Source organism: Equus quagga, chromosome 1, assembly GCF_021613505.1.
Source record: "Equus quagga isolate Etosha38 chromosome 1, UCLA_HA_Equagga_1.0, whole genome shotgun sequence".
Classification (NCBI taxonomy): domain Eukaryota; kingdom Metazoa; phylum Chordata; class Mammalia; order Perissodactyla; family Equidae; genus Equus; species Equus quagga.
Window position 1 is genome coordinate 135,780,800 of NC_060267.1, and position 24,347 is coordinate 135,805,146.

The 24,347-nt window shown below is 56.4% G+C and overlaps 1 protein-coding gene across 1 annotated transcript in view; it reads left to right on the plus strand.

The window, feature by feature from the left end:
* CACNA2D2 (calcium voltage-gated channel auxiliary subunit alpha2delta 2) overlaps positions 1 to 24,347 on the plus strand; it is a 141,235-nt gene that overhangs the window by 94,641 nt on the left and 22,247 nt on the right. The window contains exons 8-9 of the mRNA XM_046686268.1: positions 13,703 to 13,762; positions 21,641 to 21,685. Of these exons, the coding sequence (XP_046542224.1) occupies positions 13,703 to 13,762; positions 21,641 to 21,685 (105 nt within the window). The remainder of the gene's footprint in view (positions 1 to 13,702; positions 13,763 to 21,640; positions 21,686 to 24,347) is intronic.

Sequence of the window (24,347 nt, forward strand, 5' to 3'; positions counted from 1 at the left end):
CCCCACTCCCTGGTGACATCTGACTCTCATACAGACCCTTCCTACTAAGCCCAAATGCCGCTGGGCTCCACATCGCCAGCATTTCAGTGTCCTCCTGTTTCATCAGTGATGTAGCCAGTCTGCCTGGGTGGGTGGTGCCATTCTCCCATTTCACAAGGAGGAAAACTGAGGCCAAGAGAGCTGAAATCACCCAGACAGGATGAGTCCATTGTGGGTCTATCACTGGAAGGGTCTCTCCCACACAGAGTCCAACCCAAAGGGCTGAGGAAATCAGGGACTGAGGAGGCCTTAGCCAGTTGGGATTTGGGAGTCCCTTTCCTGGTAGATGGCATGGTAGAGAACAGACTTCCAGACCCTTGTCCTAGGGGAGAAGGGCTGCAGCCTAAATGGAGGTGGGGGTGGCAGAGATGCCCCAAATAGGCAGGCACATGCTGCATGGCTGCAGCCCCACCCTCCCCAGCTGGCACCATGGCTCTGTGGCCGTTGCTAGGCATCAGATGGGCCCAGGTGGGCCCTACCTGTCGTGGAGCAGCCACACAGCGTGGGGTGGGCACAGGGCCCGGGCAGGAGCAAGGCCGCCTCCGCCTGCCCGCCCTCCTCTCACTTGGCAGCAGCAAGCAGAAGCCATTAGCGCCTGGCAGCCCGTGTCCCACGGCTCTGACAAACGCCTTAAATGTTGTCGCCAAGGCTCCAGCTGTCCCACCGGCCGCCTTTACTCCTCCTAATAACCAAGTGTCGACGCTGATTGCAGCAGCGGGATGCAGCCTGTATTCAGAGGAGCTTTTACCCTGGGCATTTCTACCAGGCAGCCAGGCTGTGCCCACCCCACCCTTCACCTCCAGCCCTTTGTCTGCCTGTCACCTCTTCCCAGGCCCCTAGCATTGCCCCTGGGCCAGCCAGTGCCAAGATTTGTGTCCCAGGTGGTGCCCATGCTGCTGCCGCTGAAGCTGGTGGGCAGCAATGGAGTGGAATCTCAGGCATCTGCACGCAGCAGAGTGTCAGCCCGAGTGCAAAGATCGGGCTCCTAGTCCCACTCTTCCAGGTGGCTTCTGTTGGGGAGCCCCTACTCCTTCTTGGTTCAGCTTCATCTCTCAGCCTCGATGTCCTTGTCAGTGGAGTGGAAATAACGATTGGGCGATTGGGCTTCATGGGACTTAGAGGGAACATCTGTGTGAAGCATGGTGTGAATCATGATGTCCTGTGGAAGAGGCTTGGCCACACTGTGAGCACAGACACCCTTCATGGAGGGAGGCCCAGGAGGGGTGAAGGCCTGCATCAGCTGCCCTGGCCATGAGTGCCTCCCTCTCTCCCCACAGAAAAGCCCGCTTGCCCCCACCTCCACAACTTTGCCTGGCTGAGACTCCCACTTGGAATCCCCTCCCTTTTCCCCTCCATCTGGCCTTGTCCTTCAAGTTTGGCCTGCTGTTCCCTCTTCCCAGAAGCCCCTCCAGCTTGATCGAATGGCGCTCCTCTCTCATAGGTTTTATATGACCTTCAAGTGGGTCCTAGATGCTCAACATTCTCCTCTCATTGTCTGCCTTCATCCTCACACAGCTTTTGTGAGGTTGGGACTATTAGAAACCTCATTTTAGAGATAAAGTAATCAAGATTCAGAGAGGGGCGAGCATCTGTCATCCATGTCACACATACAGCTCCTGGCTCTGCCCCATGGGGCACTGTGGCTGCTGATCAGGGGAGTAAACCAAGCCCCACTCTCCTGGGGGCTCTGCCAGAGTGGGCAAGGACCCCCACCCTACCCCCCGGCCTTGAGGGCTTCCTTCCTGAGACAGCCAGTTACCAGCACAAGTGTCCAGGCCAGATTTGGGTGGTTGGTTTATGAGATCTCTGATCACGGGATCATTTGTTCACAGGTTCCACAGCCTCCCGATGATGCTGGAGGGGGATGGGCAGAGAAAGGTAAAGAGTGAATGGTCTCTGCCTGTTCATCAGGCTTTCCTCAGGAATGTGGAGGTGATGGGGAAGGTGATGGTGAGGGCAGTGATGGTGGTGATGATCATGACAGATGTGAGGTGCTAGCAGAGGTGCCATAGTGGGCTAATGGTTGTAGTGGTGACGGTGGTGATCGTGATGGTGGAAATGACATTGATATTGAAGCTGATGGTGGATAGTGATGGTAGAGGTGATGGTAATGGTGTTAGTGACTGTGATGATGGGGATGAAGATAGCGATGGTAGAGCTGATGGTGATGGTGGTGATGGTGATGGAGGTGACTCTGGTGATTGGTGGTAGGAGTACCACTGGGGATAACAGTGGCAGTTGTGATGGGGATAACTTTGGCAATGATGCTGGGAGTAATGTTGACAGTGGTGACAGGGAATGTTAGTGGTGGCCATAGGAATGTTGATGATGGTTATGCAGGATCAGTGGTAATGATGGAGGGAACAGTGATGGTGGTGATGGGATTAACATTCTGGTGGTGGCAGGGGTAGTGGTGGTGGTGGCAATGGGGGTGATAGGGCTGGCAGGACTCCCTGTGGACTATAGCTCATGGGACAGTCCACTAGGCAGCCCTGTCCCACATGAGGGCTATGTCCTAGCTGGAGCCAGGACACAGTGGGGCTTGCTTGATTCTCTTTTTTCTTTTAACCTCCAATGAGCACAGCCTTCTGGGTAATGAGATGCAAATTGACAGAAAAGACAATGAGCCAGCCTGCGGCCAGTGGGGCAGCTTTTAAAGTCAGGCTGATTGCCTCCGTGCCAATTTGCATGGCATTAGTTGTGTACATCTCCTCCAACAGGCTCCTGCATTTCATCAGAGGTCACCTGGATGGTTGCATCTGACAAAGGATGGTGACCTGTGACCCAGACCAGGGTAGAGGCAGGGCTACTCTGACCCTGACCTGACCAGGGATCCAGGATGTGGCCCCAAAGAGTGTGGAGCTGTGGGGAAAGCCACTGGACGGGAGGGTTCCATGGTCACCCAGGGCCAGGGACAGGTCAGGGGTCAGGATTTATGCATGGCAAGCCTAGGAGGTCTGGTTTGGCCAGCACCATGGTTCCATCTGAGCATGTGATGCAAGATGACAAACAAGCCTCAGGCAGACGGGAGGCCTGGCCCTAGCCTGGGATACCTCAGTGCAGGTCCAGGCTCTGCCTCTAAGTGGCATCATCACCTACGTGGTCCCTCCAGGCCTTGTGCAGTGGCCCCCAGCCTCATTATCTCCACATTGAAGATAATGATCATCAAGCCTGGCCCTACCTATGTTGTGCTCAATGAGAGTGGCCTGGGCCAATTCTCCATGTCAAGGTCACATATTGCAGCCCTCTGAGCAGACCCATCCTGTCACTGTCCCCATCACTCAAGGTTATGCCAGAGATCATTCCTGGAGTGGGACCCAGAGGGGTAGGGTGGGACCCAAGTGTTTGCCCAAACCCTGTAGGCCACCTGCCCATCCCTTCCACTTCTATCCATGGTGCTGAAACTCTGGGCCCAACCTGCCCTGGGGTCCCTGTTGCCAAGTGGTTCAGGGGCTCCTTCCCTGCTGTCCTTGCTCTCTGACCCCTGCAACCCCTCTGACCCAGTGCAACCCAAGACTCCACCCCACACCCTCCCCCAGGACAGACAACAGTGGGGCTAGGGGCTCTTCCCCTCTGCCTGCCACCCCTAGCCCCGCCAGTGCCCCCTCAGGCACATTCTGGTGCCCCTCTGGCCCTGCCTCCCTCCTACTGTCCCACTCCCTCTCCCCCCCGAAGTTGGGCCTAATCAGAGCTAATCAGAAAATTATGAGCTGCCTGATTACTGATTAGATTCCTAATGTTAATAGAGTCGAGAAGGGCCCGCTCAGACTGTTTTTTAAGAAAAAGTATAAAAATAACATCATGGGAAGGGAGCACGGCGGCTGGGCAGGGGCTTGGGCTCTGCTGTCCTTGCAGGCAGGGGCTCAGGTTTTGCTGTTTTAGTTGGTAGGGGTCTCTCAGGCTCAGCTTTCAGGTGGAAATATATTTCATAGCAGAGGGGCCTTCTAGCACCTCTAAATTCTGCCAGTGAAGTTGCTACCTCAGGCAGCTCTTACTGCAAAGGCCTCTATCAAGTTCTGTACTCAGGACAGTGGGATTAAATTGCAGTGGGAAGATAAGTGGCATATAAAGAAGAACTTACACCACGTGCAAGCAGAGCCATGTCTGTACTGCTCCCTGACCTACTCAGGCCTACCACAGACCAGGCACACAGTAGGTGCTTAATAAGCATTTATTGACAGGAAAGAGGGAAGGTCATATCAACCCCTTCCCACTGGAACCACCACCCTCCCATGTTCTGTCCTTCAGCTGTGGTGGGATATAGTGACATCTGAGAAGGCTTCTTGGAGGAGGGTGTTTGAGCATGTCAGGAGAATGCACTGGTTTGGGGCCAGGGTAGGTGGTGCCACACTCCACAGGGATCCAACTCCTGGCTGACCTGGCCAGATGAGAGACCCATGTCCACCTCCTCAGCCTCTCCTTCCAGCAGGGCTCCAGTGGCTTTTTCTTCACTGACTTGGCACCAGCTGGGTGGGACTGGTAGAGGACATTGTTACGAGGTCCAGAGTGGGGTTGGGGTCCCAGTGAGAAGATGTCAGTGGTTCAGACCCCTGAGGCAACCTCTTAGACCCATCTGTGTGGGGTGCCCTGTGAGGCCCATTCTCAGACTCAGCCTTACCCTACCCACACCTTTACCTCTGTGCCATCTTGGATCCCTCTAAGCAGGCAGATCCCTAAGGACACTTCCTAATACCCCCACTCCCACCTCATGACCATGGTGGATGCCTGTGCCAGCACTGGGGCTGCCCAGATCCATAAATCAAGTCTCTGCTCTTAAGAGACCACATCTTGGAGAGAGTCAGACACAACAGTGATGGACACACCACAGGGGATTCTGGAAACGCAGCCTGGTAGGGGCACCAGGCTTCCTGAAGGAGGTTGGCTGGGCACTGACTCCTGAAGGATGAGGAGGAGCAGGGGGATGGGGGGAGAAGCAAGGAAGGTCAGTCCAGGCCTAGGGCACAGCACAAGCAAGTGTAGGGAACCTAAGCATGGCAGGAGGGAAGAGTTCAAGGTCAGCATGGGGGGAGAGTAACAAGATTAGCAGGGCCAGGCCACACAGGGCCCTTAAAGGATGGCAACAGGAAAAGGAGGAGTGGTCGGGGCATCTAGGAAGCACTGGACAAGGGGCACAGAGGCCTGTGTGGGAGGCCTGAAAGTGTGGGGGCCTGAGGCAGATGAACTCATGCTAAATGGCTTGGGTGGGAATCTGAAGTTGGGTTAGGAGGTTGCTCTGGAGGGGTCTGGTCTGGAGAGAAGGGGATCATGAGAGTAGGGGACTTTGGAGGGGAGCAGCTTCCCAAGGATGACCTTGGGGAAGTGATGGTCCAGTTTGGGTGGGGTTGGTTGAATAGGAGGACACCCAAATGGACCCTTGGTCCCTGCCTGGGGCAGGGCTGGACTTGAGGCCAGGCCAGAGTACTGGGGGCAGTGGACAAAGGTGATACTGAGAAGGACAACTCATTGGCATGAGCTTCATGACCTGCAGGTCCACATCAAGCCAAGGTCAGAAATCCTAAGAGAGGAGCCGAGTTTGGGGGCAGCAGTCAAGAGCTCCCTGAGGTGAGGCTGAGGGAAGGGGCGACCCAGGCCCTGGGGCTGTTTCTCCAGTTTCCAGAGTGAGACTGCATCCTGCTCCTTGTCCATACCTTGTTCTCTGTCCACATCCCCACAGCCGAGGGAGAGCCAAGGTGGGGTTCTTGTCCCCATTATACAGGTGAGAAACCAAGGACCAGAGAGATGAAAGCAATGCTTCCCAAATTACATGCTGGTCCAGTCACCAAGTCGTAGAGCTGAGGCCTCCCAGCCCCAAAGGCAAGGATATTGTCACAAACAAGCAACCACGACCACATGTGTGTGTCTCTAGAACATGGCCTGATCAGGGGAGAGGAGGCAGTGCGTGTTCCATGGTGCACTTGAGTGTATAACACGCAATCCTGTTCCCCTAGCTAGAGAGTGGCTGACAGCCCTGGACCTGATACCCTCACCTGATGCTATCTGTGTATTTTTTAAAAGGATGAAAGAAACTTTGATGAATTATACTGGGTCATCATTCAGAGGGAGGAAAACTGACAAAACTGGCAAATTTACGAGAAATTCCACCTGGCTCACCAGGGACTGATTCACCTGCAGAGATGTGCAGGTTTCATGCTGGGGACTGGGGGCAGTGCCAGCTAGGTCAGTGCATTTTCACCCATGTGAGCCCCCTCAGGGATTGTGCTGGGCAGGGCAGTACCTTGGAAGGAGCCCCAGCAGCCTCAGAGTCCACATGGCCCAGCCTTCGGCCACACTCTTAGGGGCTGGAGATGACTCCATGTGGTTGGGCTCTGAGGACACAGCCCAAATGCAGACCTGATGTTGTATGTTGGATTTATTGGCTTATTTCTCATCGGAGAACATCTCACAAGTCTGAAATTCAAGCCTCTGGGACACCAGGTTCCCCATCCCCATCTCCATCTTCATCACAACCACCCCTCACTTCTTCATATTTTTCCTGGGAAATTAAAACACAGGCTGCCCCTTGCAGGGAGGACCCAGGGGGCACAGGAATGAATCCATAACCAAGCCCGAGATGCCCACAGGGAGTGAGCAAGCCCAGGCCCAGAGGTGGAGAGGCGGGTGCCCCCTCCAGAAAGGAACCACAACTCAAATGAGTTTTTCCATGTTACATGTATTCTGACCTTTTTTTTTAAGTAAAAAATCCATTTTACTAATTTTTTTTTATCAGCTCATTGAGGGCATGTGCAGCTGGTGAGGGAAAAGGTCAGGGAGCCTGTCGCTGCCAACAACAGTGCGAGCCTCACGTGGTGGCTTTCCCCGCTGAGGTGCCCTTTGCGGCCAGGAGTGGTTGTTATTTTCCCTGTGGTTTTGGCTTCTGAAATTTTGGTCTGGGGTTTGGGTGTTTGTTTTTCATTATTCTGGTGGTTGTTTTGTGTTTAAGCTGGAAGCATGGTTAATACAGAAAGGGTGGGTCAGATGTGTCATAGGACAGGATCCAAGTATATCCAGTATGGATGCAGGAAGGGGTGAAAGGAGGGGCCTGGGAGAGAAGGGGTGGAAAGGGTGGGAGGGCCAGGCCTAGCTGGTCCTGCCCAAGAGGTGCTGGTGTCAGCAGTGCACCTGACCAGAAGGCCTCTCCATCACTTGCCATGCTTAAGTCATGAGTCCTGGTTAGCCCACTCTGCCCATGCTGGTGAACTTTTCTTCATCCCTCAGAACCCAGCTAAAGGGGATCGGGACAGGACCTGCCCTCAGGAGGTCATGGTGAGCAAGGTTGTGCCATAACTCTCTGAGTGCATCATGTGCCATGGATGGCAGCAATCAAAGAGTCGTGGAAGCAGCCGTCACTCATGAGCAGGCACTGTCCGTCCATGGGTGCATCTCCCCCGGGCCACAAGTTGTACAAAAACGGGTCCAAGTTGGGATTCTCCTGGTCCCTGACTGTGACTGTACCTGCTTGGAGCAGGCAGTGGACAGACAAATGCCCACTCAGGCCAAGGTGGCAGGAAGGAGAGACCTACAGAGCCAGGCCCACCCACCCTGCCTGCATTCTATCCCTATTGTCAGCCCTGGGGCTCTAGCTCACTCCTTGCTAAGATGCATCTTGCTTCATTATTATGCAGATATTTTAATTATGCAGATATGTTTTTAGACAGTTTTAAATATGTATATTATTTACTCATTAGACCATAACAGCTCTGGAAATTGGAAATCTGTATTTAGTATCTATCAGTGCACAATACAGAGCTATTCCAGGGCCGGAAGGTGGGGAGGGACACAGGGTGGTGATGGCAGCAGGGCTGGGCTGGGCAGGGGTGCTGGTCACCCTGGGGCTTACCCCCTCCCAGGTCTGAGCCCAGTGACACCAAGGTTGCGGGGGGGAGGGACTCAGAGCAGCACCTGGGAGGCCAATTACTGATCCCCTCTCCTGGGGTAAAGGCAAAGGAACCATTCTGGGGAACAGGTGGAGGGCACCTGAGCCCAACTAGCTGGGCCCCACCTGGCTAAACCTGGTCCTTCCCTGGGGCGTTCACTGTCCAACACCACTGGTAAACCTAGGTTTGATGCCCCTTCCACCACTTCCTCACTGGGGCCTGGGACGGTGGCACTAATGCTCTGAGCCTCAGTCCCCTCACCTGTAAAAGGAGGGGGAACAGAAGAATCCACCTCTCAGGTGTCTTGCTGGGGGTTGGGTGGGGAGGGCAAGAAAGAGACACAGTCTCCCACCAGTCGTTGAAGCCCTGGCCCAGGGGTGGTGCCAGGGGTGGTGTCTCGTGTCATCTTGTCATCACTGCCTTCCTTGCAACCCTCCAGCAGTGTTCTCAGGGCATCTCCTCGTGCTGGGACTTTGCTGCCCCCAGCCTCCAGCTCAGAGCCCCCCATCACAGCTTCTACTGGGCTCAGCCCCAGTGGCCCAGATCTCAATATCCTGTGCCCCATGGGCTCAGGGCCTCTTATCCTAAGCCTCTCATATCCTCTTGGAAGAGGGAGTAGCTGTAACTAATTAAGACCAAAAAACTCATACAATCTTTCCCTCTGGGCTGTACAAAACAAATCCTATTTGATGGGCAGCTGCTCCCCAGGCCTTTTTGGACTAGACCAGCACTGGGGGGAGGGGCTCCCAGGTGAAAGGGTGCGGGGAGGAGCCAAGGAGAAGTGGGGGCACCCAGCCTGTAGGGAGGAGCCTGAGGGCTCCAGCCCCACCTCACCCTCCCAGCATGCAGTAGGGCCTTACCCTCCAGGTGCTGGCCTCTGAGGGGCAACCATCATGGCCCCAGGTCCCTTATCTCAGGGCATCGTCCATCTCCACTCCACGGCAATTGAAAGACATTTAACTTAGTGAAATTTGAAGGTGTCTGTGGAGGGGCCTGCTCCCCAAGGGAGCTGTGTGCCCAGCCCAGCACATCACCTTCCTTCTCTTTCTTGCCTTTTCCTGTAAGAACAGTTTCCAGGGCTGAGGGAAATTGATTGTTAAGTGAAATTCTCTGATAATTGCCTTTGAAATGCCCGCTGTTATTGTGATGGACTTGGCCATGAGCAGCCCTGCTCAGCAATCCCACCAGGGTTCCCCCCAACACCTTGGCCTTGATGGGGACATCGCGTGCCAGGCAAGCCACCCTCAGCAACTTCATAGCAGTGTCACCCTCATAGGCAGCTCTAACCCTCCAGGATGTGATGAAGAAAAGAGGCTCAGAGACATTAAACCACACACATGGGGTCACACAGCTGGCTGACAGGGTCAGACTCAAGCCCAGGCCTCTGCCCAGGTTCAGAGACACTCTGACCTTGATTTAGCAGACATTCATTCTGCACCTACTGTGTGCCAGGAGCTGGGTTACTGTAAACTCCACAGCACCAGATATGGCCCCCACCAAGCTCAGAGCTCAAGGGAGAAAGCAGACAAGGCAGAGGGTTCTCTGAGTGCTGTGAAGGGGGCAGATGGGGCTTGTCAGGGCTCAGGGAGTGGTTGGGAAGAGAATGAGAACTAAACTAACCCCTCAGGGGTGAGGGAGTGAACCAGGCTAGAGGAGTCTGGGCAAGAGTGCACAAGAAGGGAGCAGGACGTGCAGGGAGCTGCAGAGCCAGAGACTCTCCAGGTGCCACTCAGGTGGCTCAGAGCCCAGAGCCCGAGCAGGGAGCTGGTCCTAGGGGAACAGGCACGCAGGTCTGGGGAGGGAGCATATCTCCCCCAGACAGGCAGGAGCCTGGAGATGGGACGGAACTGCGGCCCCACCTCTGTGCCTGCTCTGCTGGGACACTTGGTAGGTTATCCCTTCACTTCTGGGCCTCAGTTTCCTTCCCCATCCTGCTAGCCTCCATCCCATCAGGAGGGCCCAGGAGATGGGGGAGGGAAGCGCTAGGAGGGGAACCTTGGGGCAGGGTTGTGGCAGAGCTGTGAGCACATCTCCATCAGACCCCAAGCAGGCCTGACTGCTGTGGGCTCTGTGGAGGCAGGAGCCCCAGGCTCTGAGTGCTGACAGGGGACGGAGCCCGTGGACTGGACAAGGGCGAAAGGAGGCTTCCAGAGTAGGTAACACAGTCTGATAGGGCTGACTGAAATGAAGGGAGCCACGTTCCAGGCAGAAAGAGTGGATAACAGAGGAAGGCCCAGTGGGCAAGAGCCTTGCGTGCTTGGAACCAGTGAGAGAAACCCCAGGGGACTGGTCCCTATGGGCAACTTCTGGGGGTTGGAGCAAGAGGGCTGCCAAGAACCTACCCACCCTCTGAGTGAGTACAGTTACTATCTCCAGTTTACATGCTGGAAATTGAGGGCCCGGGGGCAAGTGACTTGGTCGAGGAAGTCAGGATTTGAACCCAAGGCTCCAGGGTCCAGGTCTGACCCACCTCATCAGGTCCCGGCCCTCCCACCTCTCATCCTCAGGCCTGACAGACCGCATGCAGCCACAGCCTGCCCTCTCCACCCCCCGTTCAGCTGCCTCGGCCCTTCCTCCCACACCTCCAAACCTGTGTTTTTAGCAGTTTCCACACGTCCAGCGCCCGGGGATGGACTGATTGATCTGTAACACCGAAAAAATAATAATGGCTTGATCGTTACTGAGGATTAAAAGTAATCCTTTCGCTGTGGCTGTTGCAACTCTGTTATTCACGAGTCAGCGGCTGACCTGGGTCCTGGAGCCTAAGGGACTCCCTGAGTTCAAGAAGGCTGGGGGCTGGGGCCCCACCCCGGGTCTCCCTCATGTTGGCTACTAGGCTAGGGCACTAGAGGGACTGCAGCCCCCGTGTCCCTGGGGCCTCTGAATCCCAGGTCAGAGCTGAGCTATGAGAGGGTAAAGGAGCTTGCTCTCCCAGCCAGCGGGGGACGGTGAGGGGGGAAGATGGCTCCTCTAGGCTGTGGCCCAGTTTGGAGACTTTAGCTACTGGCAGTTTGGTATTTGCAACTCCATCAACCCTGTGGCTTTTCTGCATCAAGAGAGCTGATGTAGTTGTTTCCACGCCCTGCCCCAGCCTCATCCCTGGTGAAGGAGCCCCACGTGAGCTCCAGGCCCACTCTGAGAAAGGTGGTGGGCCACCAGGTAAAGAAAAGGGGATGCAGTGACTGCCCAGGGCTCACCCCTCAAGCTGCAGCCCTGGGGGCTGCTCTCTAGGCTTCACTTCCTCATCCAGGCTAGATGCTGAGCTTGCATAGTAGGTGCTCAATTAACAGAGTGATAAGTGTTGTCAACCATACATGTCACATAGTACCGTCCTCTGCAGAAAGGCACGGCAAGCTCGTGAATCAGGGGCCTCACCCACTCTGGGAGTTGGGGTTGAGGTGGGGTATTTGTGGTTTAGGCCAAGAGGGGGCCCCAGGATGGAAAGAGAGGGACAGGAGTTGGGTGCAGGTGGGCCCCTCCGGGCCTCAAGAAAGCTTTGCTTTGTATATGCAGAGCCACAGGGAGGGGCCAGGGGCAGCCACATGATCACATCCACATTTTGAAGGCTCCAGGTGCTGTGCGGAGAATAGATGGCAAAATGCAAGAGAGGACATAGAAGCCTAGGGAGAATGGAGCCTGGCTGGGGATGAACAGTTGATAGTTTGAGTGATATCAAAGGTGAGATGGAGGAACAACTGTTCCAAGGTAGATGGACTTATTCCAAGAGGGCATGAGGTGAGCTGTGGCGGGCCTGAGGGCCACCCCAGCAGGGGTCTAGGAGCTCAAGAGGAGCCAGGATTGGAGGCAAGACATGGGAGGCGTCTGGTCCCTGGATTAGAGAGGCCTGTGGTCCCTGAAGCTGGATAAGGGGGTGGGGCCCACCAAGCAGGCACTGAAGTAACAGGTGGGCAGATGACAGAACCTACAGAAAAGACAGTTGGATATCAGGGAAGGGAAGCGGAGGCCAGGAGGAGCTCAGCATTGTGAAGTGAGGGGGTTTGACTTCCAGAGGGACTTTCCCGCCCTGCCCCCAGGACTCCCAGCCTCATAGCCTTCCCGGCATTCAGTGCTCTTGTCCTGAGGAGGAGGGGGAATGAGGCTCAGTGGGAGTAGGGGTGGCTCTGGACAGCCCAACTAACTGCCAGAGGTGGCATCCTGCCCCAGAGAGTGGAAGTCACAGCTCTGCAGGGAGTCCCACCATGCACCACCTCCCCCCCTCACTGTTCATGCTGAGAGGGAGGAAAAGCTGGTCTCCCATGTCCTGACTCTTTTCCCCCTAATGGGCAGCTGCCGGGCCTTGTTAGAACCTCCCCTCTGGGGCCCGTGTGCCACATCAGGCCTGGACTGATGGATGGGGGCATGTGTCCTGAATACCAGGAGGCCAGGGCCTTTGAGTAGGGGCTCGACCCAGGAGGCAGGATGGTGTGGAGCAGGGAGGGGACCAGAGCCCCTTCCCCACGAGAGCTGATCCGTCCCTCACTGGGCATAATGGGCCCTGTGGAGTGTGCCTTCAGACCCTGGTCATGGGCTGAGCAAGGCAAAAGCAGTGATGGGGGCCAGGCTCAGGGGTCTGGCCCAACTCAGACTCACCCTGTGACCTCGGGCAGACTGCTCACCATCTCCATGCCTGGGTATCCTCATCTGAAGAGGACATGTCAGGCACATCGTGAACGGTGACAGGTAAACATGATGTGTCGTTGGCCTGGGGCCAGCTCGGCATGCAGTAGGTGGCCGGTTCGTAGTGACAGTTGTCATAACGATTAACAGGACTTCACTGCACTCAGTTCTGCAAGAGGCCCCAGAGGGCCGTCTTTGGGAGCCCCAAGACTTCCTGGAGAGACAGATCCATGGAGGTGCAAAATGAGAATCTCTGGGCAGCCAGGGTTCAGACTCTGAGGGTGGCTGGGTACAAGCGCCTCCTCCAGGAAGCCTTCCCTGATGTCCCAAGTTCTCACAGCACTGAGCTTCCTCGAAGCACCTCAGCTACTCCTGCCTAGTTGTTCTGCCCAGTTATATGTCTGTTTCCCTCTCTGGACTGTGACAGGGCAGGGCTGGCTCTGCCACATCTCCACACATCAGCACAGTCAGGTGACAAGATGTGGGTTGGATGGACACACAACTGTGCTCACAGGGACAGGGGCCTCGATGGAGGAGGCTGCAGGAACCAGCCCCAAAGACAGGCCAGGCTTGTGTGGACGGAAGGCTTGGAGAGCCCCGCTGGGGAGAGGCTCAGGAAGCTGGGACAGGGACAGTGGTGGTGGGCCTGCATGGGCAGAGGTAGGCTGTGAGCGCCTCCTGCTGGGCCCTGAGCAAGCTGGGGGCAAAGGCATGTCAGCCAGCCTCTGTCACTTGTGGCAGCTCACCCTTGGCTGGGGAGGACCTTCTTCTTGGCGCTGGGGTGACACTGATTTGTGGAGGGTAGAGAGTGGCAGTGGGGCTTGGCTCCAGGGCCTGGGTCCTGCTATGTCCTGGGGTCCCCCTGCCATCCTGTGAGCAGGAGATGTGGCCAGGCTGAAGTACAAGGAGTCCCATGGAGATGCCACTCAGGTCACTTTGTGCAGGCTTCACCTTTCCACACCTGTGTGAACCCAGCTGTGGAGGTGGGAAACGTCCACACAGCAAGCTGGGGATTGTCTGGGCCAGGGAATCTCTGGGGTCTGGCAGGATGGGGGCAGGGAGTCCCTGAGTCAGCCTGGCCCCAGGGAGGGCTGGGGCTGGAGAAGGCTTTGGGCTGGGCAGGGGCAGGTGGCCTTCCCCAGCTTCTGAACTCCCTGTGCTCTGTCCCTCAGAAATTGGCCGATGCTGCAGAGAACTTCCAGAAAGCCCACCGCTGGCAGGACAACATCAAGGTAAGAATGGCAGTGCCCTCCCCAGCCCCTGGGACCTGCCCACCCCTAGCAAGGGTGGAGGTGGATGCAGGGGAGGGTGGAGGGGAGGCTGCCAGACCCACTGCAGGGGTACCAAGGGCTCTGCAGAGTGGAGCCAGGAACCTCTGTCCAACATTCAGTGAACATTTGAAGTCCCCCTGGTGCTGGGCACAGGGTGCAGATATGAGCCTCTCATTCCACCCCCAAGGGGCTATGGAGTGCCCTGTGAGCAGACAGTCTGCTCTTAAGTAATGCTCCCCAAAGTTGGTGTCACCTTGGTGGTTAAGAAGGTGCCCAGATTCCTTAGAGAACCCCTGGACAAAGAAGCCTCTTGACTCCAGGACTTTTCAGACTTTAATATGCTGACCTGGAAGAGACGTTGGGAGAAGAGGACTCTATCTGCTTCCTAGGACTTCCCTGAGCAGTAGCCTGTCTTCCAGGAGGCCCTCGGGCTGGGATCGGGGACCAGGCTTCCACAGCCACAAAAACCTCTCCTTCCACCAGCAGAGCTCAGAAGGAGCCCGGGTTCCAAAGGAGTGGAGGTGTGAGAAGCCGATATAGGACTCTTCTTGAGGGCAGAAGGGCCCAGAATGTGAGGGAGGGAAGGGAAGCCTCACTGACCCCCAGCCTCAAACCCGAGAGGCCTCACAACTTCAGGCAGCTGTGTTTGATTTGGGCTGGGTCTGGATACAGCTGCACCCTTTCTTTCAGGCTGATGTCTCAGAGGATCACAGTAAGCCAGAAGAGAGACTGAGGCAGGGTTCCTCTCAGACCTCAAGGAACCCCCAATACCAAGGGTGATGGAACCCTCAGGGACCAGACCAGTTGGCAGGGCCCACTGTGTCCTCTCCAGCTGCTCAGGTGTCTGGGCTATGCCTCCTGGTGGTCTCTGTGCTAAACACAGGGAGAGGCACCAAGAGCTGCCCGCTGTGACCCAGGGACCAATAAGGAGGGTGGAGGTGAGGCTTGATCACTCCCGCTCTGGGCCTGGCACATCTAGGAGGCAGGAGGGATCATTATCCCTATTTACCTGACGAGAACACTGAGGCACAGAGTGGTTAGAACTATCTGAGGTTACCTGTTGATGGTGGAGATCCACAGCTGGGCTGTCAGGTGCCAGGGGCTTCATGCCTATGATCCAGGCCCCGTAAATCTGTTCCCATCCCCCCAGGGCGCCTTGAGCCCTGCCCCACCTTGCCCACACGATGGCATTCTTCCTTTGCTGCCTAGTGGGTGCTGGGGGCTGCCCTCAGGGAGCTCACATGGGGTTAGGGGGAACATGATTTTTTACAGTGAACACATAAATGAGCAGTGACTCCCGAACCCATCCCCCTCCCCAGGAGCTCGGGACTGACCCTTTTTTCCCTCCTCATTCCAGCGCCACCACAGATCACTGGGCCCCATGCCTCCTTAGCTCCTTGATCAAAAATACAGCAGCAGCCACTTGCATTTACTCACCGCTCAGACCATGCCCCCACCTGCAGATAACCCCTGCCTGGCAACTCTCTTGCAAGGCCCAGCCCTGAGCCTGCACTCAGTACCCCAGGATCTGGCTCTTCCTGCCTCTCTTGTCAACCTCACACCTCCCTCCCCTCCTCCTGTCTCCAGCCACACTGAACACCTCACTCCAGGACCCTTCCTGATCTCTCCACCCCGAATGCCCTCTGTTCCTCCTGGAGGCCCAGCTTGTCTGTCCCTTCCCAGTGAGGCTGCTCCCACTCCCCAGCCCATCAGCCCCTCCACCTTCTGGGCATCCAGGACCCTCAGCTCCTGCTCTGGCCCTTCTTTTGTTCCTGACAAATCTGCTTCCTCCCCCTGCCTCCCCCCAGCCCGACCCCCCCACCCCAGGATAGGTGTGCAGAGCAGGCGCAGGAGAGCCAGCAAAGGAATCAGGGAATGAGGGAATAAAAAGACCTGCCCTCAGCTTGGCTTTCTCTCCCTTCCAGTCCAGGCCCCAAACAGGAAGATGAAGAGGCTGCCTTGGCCCCAGACTTGTTTTTTCTTCCTGGCTTTGCACAAAAACCAAGATTTCCAAGGGACATCCTGCCAGACCCCTGACTCCTGATTTTCAGCTACTCCCTGAGACAGGAACAGCTTATCCCAGGCCAGAGTGGGCACCACAGGGCCTGCCAGGAAGGAGGGCCAAGGTCTCAGAGGCCTCCAGTGGGTGCTGAGACAGGTGCTGCTGGAGGACCTGCTCCCTACACACTGGGTCACAGTCCCTGTGGGACCCAGCAAGGGCTTGTCCCTCTCTGGGCTTCAGTTTCCCCATTTGGCAAAGGACTGGCTGGCGTTGGTGCTACCTGTCAGCTCAGGTATGATGTGTGAGAGGGTTGGTCCACATGTCAGGCCACATAGGCACCAAGTCAGTTAGGATGTGGATGCATCTCTGGACACACCAGGCCGTGGCCCCCGGGTGCTCCTGTCCTGAGATGAGGTGGAGTGGGCTCTGGCTGGCCCCCTCCTCCTGGCTTGACTTCAGACGCCCCCAGCTTGCGTGTGACCACAGGGACAGCTAGGCAGCCTTGTTTGCCCTATGCTCACCACCCACACCCCCGTCCATCAGTCTGCCTGTCTGTCTGTCCCACTGGTATCTAGGGCAGGGTGGAGCTGTAGTGACGCCCTCCTTTCCAGCTGCAGGGTCAGGGCCCTACTCTTCCCCAGAAGCACTGCAGCTGCCCCCACCGCCAGGCTGAAAGGCGTTAGTGCTAATGGTGGCCCATTAGCTGACACACCAGCCAGCCCTGCCTGTGCTGCCAGGGAGAGCTGGCGGCGGCTCCAGGTGGGGACTGTCCATGCCAGGGGGGGGGGGGGGGGATGTGGGGACTTGAGGCCGGAGAATAGATGGTGTTTTTGTCCCTTGAAACCATGTCCTTCCCAATGACCTTCAGGAGGTGACCAATAAGGAGCCATGTTCCTCAGGAGAGGCACTCGGCCTGTGCCACAACCCCACCCTCGAACTCAGGCCCTTTACGCAAGGCAGGCCTTCTCCCAGGTCCTTACCTCCTTCTTCTGAAGGGTAGTGCCTCCCCATCTCCAGTTAATTCCCTAGGGCTCCTCTTTCTGGCCCCAACCCTCAGATTGACCCCCACTGCCCACAGCGCCCACCTTTGGTGCCTCCATCACAGGTAGTTCCCAGTGCAGGCTGCCCCAGGCCAGCGTCCCCAGTGGGCTCATCTGTCTGCTCCACTCATGGCTTCTCTAGACTAGAAGCAGTTGGGCCTGACTCAGTGCTGTACAGCCAGGTGCCCTATGAACAGAGTGACCAGGAGCTAATGGGCCTCCGTCTTCTTACCTCTGAGAGGGGGAGGGTGGCACCCAGCAGTTCTGGGCAGAGGAGACGCTTGGCCTGTGAGACCAGACTGGAAGCCACTGCATGATCAGTAGGGTGTGGCCCTCCCTGTGTCAACAGCACACAATAGGTCTGCATGCAGACCTCCGAGAAACAGACAATGGTGAACCCACATGCACACACACACACACACACCATCCACACTGGCCTGGGTACTTGGAGGATCCTGGAATCTGCAGGGTCAGAGCTAGGACAAGAGAGCAAAGAGGAGATGTCTGGGCATGAAGACCCCCTGCTCCCCTCCCTAGTCCCAGGCCATGACCCCACACACCTGGCCATGGCAGGAGCAGGGAACCTGTAGCCACAGCCTTGGCCGCAGCCCTTGGACACCAAGGAAACCATGGTCCTTGTTAGCAGGCAGCACCTCTCACAGCCCCTGCAGACAGGCAGCAGGTGCTCTGGTGCCCATAACACTTAGGGTAGATGAAGATGGCCTGCCTGCTGGACACTGTGCCTGGCGCCAGCACCTCAATGTGCCAGCATTATCTGCCATCTAAACTGCCACCAGGGAGGAGCTGGGCCAGGGCATGGGTGAGGGAGGCAGGAGAGGCCATTGGCCCCAAGACCTCAGTGCCAACCCCAGGGCCTGCAGGACACAGAGCCCTGCCCCGTGAATCTAATGGAGGAAGCAGCCCTACCTGGAAAGTCTGACAGGAGAGGTAGCTCTGCCTGGGAACCTAAAGGGAGGGCCATGAAAGCTGGTCCAGGCCAGAGGAGCTGGCTGGACGGACAGGTGGCCTCCTTGGCCTGAGAACTGCCCCAGCAATCAGGCTGGCTGCCTGCCTCTCTGCCAAGCCAGCGACAGACGGCTCTCTCAGAAACCAGTCCTCTTGGCTGAGCTGAGTTGGTGGTGAACCAGGGCAGGAAGGCCAAGCGTCCTCACTGGTGCAGCCGGGTAGCTGGCTTGGGCCCTGCACAGGGGCCTGGTGGTCAGGCGGCAGTCAGGACTTGCCAGGCCATGCTGCCACCTTTCACAGCACAAATGTAGATGCCAACAACCATTCCCCATGCTAACCCCATGCTCACTTCCTCACCCTCTTCCTCACCTGCCAACACCTCTTGTGCCCTCTCTTGGGCTCACTCCAGCTAAGGAGAGTATATACATCATCTATACAAGGACTGTGTGGCCTCCAGCCCCACCCCTCACATGTCATCTATGTCCAGAAATCCTCATGGGGGGAGGGGCAGGTGTGTGAGTTCAGAGGGGATGAATCCCCCTACTCCCTGCCCAGTTCAAGCAAAACGGCCCCTAAAATATCTGTAACAGAAGGGGGTGTTAGGGGTGTGGACCCCAGACTTTAAGGATGCCAATTTCACCCCAGCCATGGGGTTTCTTCCACATTCAGGCACCTCCCAGGACTGTGGAGTTATAGATAGAAGGGGGCCCACCTGTGGGTAGGATTGGCTCTGACCTCTGGGGAGTCCCAGCTCCCTGTCCTCAGAGCACCCTCAGAGGATGGAACATCACACTCTTTTATTTTATTGACTTTATAAGTAGGAAATTAAGACCCTGAGGTAAAGCCTCATTGAGGCTAAGGGATTTAACAGCCATCCTTGTCTTATCGGTGAGATGGGGGTGACCCCTGGGAGTCCTCATGGGGCCACTGAGGTCTCCACTTACTGCTCAGGAGTTCACGTGTTCAGGTCAGTATTTGAAGCCAGGATGCTTTGCCAAGGCCCCTGCATGTAATTGCTAAGGTGGTACTGCCTCCTTGTTGTGTAATGCAGAGGTGGGGCACTAACGATAGACACTAGGGAACTGTACAGGCCAAAGCAGACACACAGGCCTTTCCAGGGTCCCTCCCACCCTGAGCCTGATGGCCCCATCCTGCCCCACCCCCAGCTCCACATCACATCAAGCATAGCGACCATAGCCGTGTTTACAATGTATTTCCACACATGACCTTGCCCGCCGACATCCCATGCTACTCTCTACCCAGGATGGCACATGGCCTGGTCTCTCAAGGTGGGAGAGGCAGGAGGGTTCCTGCCCACATGCATCCCAGCCCCTGGGGTACAAGAACCGCATACAGATTCCTGAGCCTCACCCATAGTCTGCAGGGGGCTGGAATCCTGTATGACACATTCCCCCTGTTTCCCTGATGCCATCAACATCTGATCTTCTGCTGAGACCATGAAACAGCAAGACAAAGAGACAAAAGGAGCCATTGGAGCAGCTGGAGGTGTGGCCCACGTGAATGCCAGGGTGTCCCAGGGACGGCCTAGGTGTAGGCAGGACCCAGCCACAGCCTGTGAGGGGAGCCCAGGCTCCTGGAGGCCTGAGAGTGGCCATCCCCCACCCATGCCCTTTCCCGTCCTTGTAGAAGGTTTGCCTAAAAAGTTGGTGCTTGAAGCCCCATGTTCTAATCTGCAGTCCTCCCACCGCGCCCGCCTGTTTTCATTACGGAGGGAAAGAGCATCAGAGCCGTGTTTATAACCCCCTTTTAGATAACAAATCACATTTTCTTTTTGCCAGCGAGTGTGTTGAATTGATATTTTTTTCCCTCGGTTTAATGGGTTTGTGTGTTCAGGAATGATCTTCATCAACCGAAACTCCTTATTGTGTTTGATGTAATGTCAGCTTTCATTATGCGCTACGGTTGGAGCCAGGCGCAGGGAAAGGCCGAGCACCCTGGAGCCTGAGCCCCAGCCCCAACCCCTGCCCTGGGCCCACCTGGGCTCCCGTTTTCCTGGACTGGTGGGTGGGCAGGTGTGGGAGGGGTTGGAGGCGAGTCAGGAAAGCAGGTTGGAGCCCTGTCATAGTGTCCTCGTCTGCAGGATGGGGGTCACAGGGCTGGCGGGAGAACCCTGTAACAATATGTACGAAGCTCTAGCTATGGCAGATGACTCAGATGACTGAAACTATCAAGTCATCTTTGCTCTTACATTCATCAAGACGTTGTGGTCTTGCCCAAGCATGGTGCCGGGCATGTAGTCAGCGTTCCAGAATGCTTGGACTATGCCTACAGGTCCAGCCAGTGGCCTGCACCCCCGAGACCTCTGGTGGGAGACAACCCATGACTGTTCCCCAGGAACCCCAATACCGACCACTTCAAACCATGGCCTCAGACCCAGCACCTGGGCAGCCACCAAGGCCAAGCTCCTCCCTGAAGCATGAGGAACCTGAGCTCAGAGAGGGAACGTTGCAGACCTGAGGTCACACAGCAAACAGAGCCAGCCAGGCCCGGGCAAAGAGTGGCCAAGGTGACTTCTGCCCACACTAGAGTAAGTGCAGGCTCTGTGCTTGCTGTTTTACAGCCAGATCCCTGGGAGCACACTAGGTCATCACCCCCATTTGCAGACCACAAAGAAACAGGCCCCGGGGCCAGCCCAGTGGTGCAGCAGTTAAGTGTGCATGTTCCACTTCAGTGGCCCAGGGTTCACCAGTTTGGGTCCCAGTTGTGGACCTATGCACTGCCTATCAAGCCGTGCTGTGGTAGGCGTCCCACATAAGATAGAGGAAGATGGGCACAGATGTTAGCTCAGGGCCAGTCTTCCTCAGCAAAAAGAGGAAGATTGGCAGCAGATGTTAGCTCAGGGCTAATCTTCCTCAAAAAAAAAAAGAAAGAAACAGGCCCCCAAGCCTCACAGGCAGTGAACAAGGGACTGCCAGGGCCATGCTGCAGGTTTTACTGTACAACACAGGCCTGAAGCACACAGGGGGAGGGTAACTCAGACAGTGGTCCTGTCCCATGCCCTGGCCCTAGGGCCCATCAGGGCAGGGGTAGGGTGGCCCCTCCTGAGTAGGGGTCACTTGATGGCACCAGATTCACCTTCTGGCAGCCTCTGTTAGCCATGCTCAGTTCTGATTAAAGATCATTAAACATGAAATTAGCCCGTTTGTGTTATGGGTCCCTGGGGTGGCCGGTGATTATGACGTGCAGATGGCCAAGAACCCAGGTGGCGGGCAGGCGGGCGAGGCCAAGACAGGTGGGGCGGGCACAGGCAGGCAAGGGCTGGGAGGCAGGCACTGGGGCCGGCTTTGTTTTCTCCCGCTCCTGTTGTGTAAACCCCCTTGCATTTCACAACAAATCACAGATAATTAATAAGTACATGCCCGTAATGAGCAGGCTTTTTAATAGAAGAAATTGGAAGATGTGGTGTCGAGTCATTATTTCGCTCTAGCCCAGACTCGGCTCTATTTTCCCATCTTCCTCATTCCCCCCTGCTACTGCCTCAGCCGGAGGCTCTGCAGACAGGCTGGCTCTGACCCTACCTTGCAGCAGAGCTACAGTGAGACCCTGGTCCTGGAGTCAGGGGCCCCCGGGATCCAACCTGGGGTCCCACATCCCCCTGGAGCCTGTGAAGGCCCCTGAGTACGGCTGGCTGGGGGTGGGGCATTCCCAACCTGACTCATCCAGCCCTCCCTGGTGGCAGCTCTGGGTGGGGGAGGGGCTGTCTCTGCCTGGAGAAATCTGAGGGGACTGTTCCGGGCCTTGGGCTGGGGGTCCTCGCTGTACCTCAGGAGACCTTGAGCCGTGAGTGATGAGGCCTCTCTCCCCAACCAGGAGGAAGACATCATGTACTATGACGCCAAGGCCGACGCTGAGCTGGTAAGTGCCCCTGCCTACGTTGGGTCGGGGAGCTGCCAGAGCCACACCCACTCTCTGGGCCTAGTGGCCTCAGCTGTAAAATGAGCATTAGGACACAGTGCTATTCAGCAATCTGAGCTCCCCCCTGCAGAGTTGTGGTGGCACAGGTCCCCACCCTACACTTCCTACAACTCCTTAGAGGCCTTGACCCCTCGAGGGCTGTGTCTCTGTGGCACTAAGGGGCACAGCCTCACTGCACAGGGTGGGGTAGTCCCTGGGCAGGGTGTTGAAGTGCATGGACCTCCTCCCATAGGTCACTTCAGGTGCCAGCATCAAGATGGCTGCTGAGTGCCATGAGAGTAGGGGAGAGAGGGAGCAGAGGGGGAGGGCTTCCTGGAGGTGGGCAGGCATGGCCAGGATGCAGGGTAGTGCCGTCCAGATGTATTTCAGATCAGTGCACCCTTCCCTGACTCAGGGGAACAGCAGCTTCAGTGTGCTGAGCACCCCACAGCCTGGCCCCATACTCATCTTGGCCCTGAGCTCAGTCAGTCTCGCCCCAGCTGCAGAGGCAGCCCCGTTCCTGTGCCTGTTCTTCAGATGAAGGAGGGGGCTCCGGCTCAGCTGGGGTTACCACCTCGGAAATGGTGGTACTGGGACTGACTGGGGGACCCAGAGCTACACTGCGCTTCTGCCTCCATGTCACTGACCAGCTCACATCTATTTGGGCATCTGTTTGTGAGATAGAGGGGTCCCCATCACCAGGGGACTCACATGAAAGATGTATGACCATTTAGGTGGCAGGTGCCTACAGAGGAGACAAGAGTGTCCAAGGGTACAAGGCACATGGTATAAACAGTGTTTCATAAACCTGTCAAGGTCCAAGTCCATCTGCCTGCCTTTGAGGCAAAAGTAGTTGAACCAGGGGCCAGCCCCGTGGCCGAGTGGTTAAGTTCCTGTGCTCCACTTCGGCAGCCCAGGTTTCACTGGTTCGGATCCTGGGCACGGACATGGCACCACTTGTCCGGCCATGTTGAGGTGGTGTCCCACATGCCACAACTAGAAGGACCCACAACTAAGATATACAACTGTCTACTGGGGGGATTTGGGGAGAAAAGAAAAAAAAAAAGAATGCAGGTGAAATAAATAAATTAAAAAAAAAAAATAGTTGAACCCAACTGTCTCCTCTGTAAACAGGGGTGTCACAATTGCTCGGTCTCTAGGGTCCCCCCTGTGCTGGTTGGTGCAGGAGACCCCAAATCCCATCTTCCTCTCCCAGGCCTATTGGTCTGAGGGGTTTCTTGGCACAAGCAGGAGGTATCCAATGACACCATGAGGTGGGCAGGCAGGAAAGGATTCTGCAGAGGGTCTATGGTGCCAGGCTGGTCTGGGTAAGCCTTCAGGACGGCAGGCAAGCAGGGGGCCCAAGAAGGAGGCGACGGTGGGCTAAAGCAGGTGTGCCTCCCTCTTGGCTGGGCCTCCATGGCTCCCAGAGAAGTTACTAAAATTAAAGCTGGAATCTGAAATTCAAATGAAGAGTGAACCTTTAATTAGACCCTGAATCTAATTCCTTACCCCCCTTGGCAGCGGGCTATAATTTTAGCAATCAGTGCATTAAATATAAACCAGGAGACTGCAGTTGCCCACAGTACAAAGCCCCCAGGTGTGGGAGTGGCATTGAGGGTCTCCTTGGCCAGTCTGGTGCCAGGCCCCCTACCACAACACCCTGAACTCCCTACTCCTAGCGCCCCCCAACTGTATCCAGGACCCCCAATTCCTGGCTCTAAATCACTGATTCCCTGCTCTCGGCCCGGCGGATACCTGCTGGGGGGCTAGGGACAGCCCAAGGAGGGAGATTCACGGTGGCTGGGGCTGGGCTGGGTTCAGGTAGGCCAAAAGCCCAGCCCAGCCCCGGTGTAAATATCAGCACACACACATGTGCCGACTCCACTGCTTGTTGTGTTGTTTTGTTTTTTTAATCTTTGCCAGAGGTACAGTTAGAGATCTTTCTAGACCATTTACTTTTAAATTACCAGCCAGAAGGTGGGGGTGGGGGTGGGGGAAAGAAGGAAGGAAAAAGTTCGCCAGCTGATAGCTTATCAGAAGGGAATCCAAATGTCACATTAGTTGGGAAAGTTGGGAGATTAAAATTTCCAGTGCCCTTCATCTGCTGCTGACATTTCGGGGGCTTTCTTCTCCCGCGCCTCCCCCTCCTCCTAGCAGAACGTGAGTGGCTCACGCCTCAGAGGCGGCCGGCTTCCCACTCCGGCCTCCATGCTCGGCGCCTGCCTGCCCTGGCTTTACCCAGCATCCAGGAGCTTCTGAAGGTCCTCCTATGGCGTGCCGAGGTGGCCAGAGGGGTGGCACAGTGGGTGAGGGGGGATGGGTGGGCAGCAGGTGGCTTGGATCTTGCCATACAAAACCCTCCTTTGAAGAGAGGAAAAAGGGGTTTGCTGCAGGCCCTTCAGAGCCGTGCCAGCCCCAGCACAGGCCAGCCCCCTGCACCTCTCATCCAGGCAGTAATGCATTCCCCAGGCCTGAGGGTGGGCCCAGAGCACTCCCAGGGTGGGGAAAGCATATCTGGCTGGGTGAGGAGGCTCGAGCCCCCTCTCCCCAGACAAGAGATGGCCTGGGCAAATGCCGGAGGCAGGAACACGAGGGGTATGCCCAAGACCCAGTGAACAGT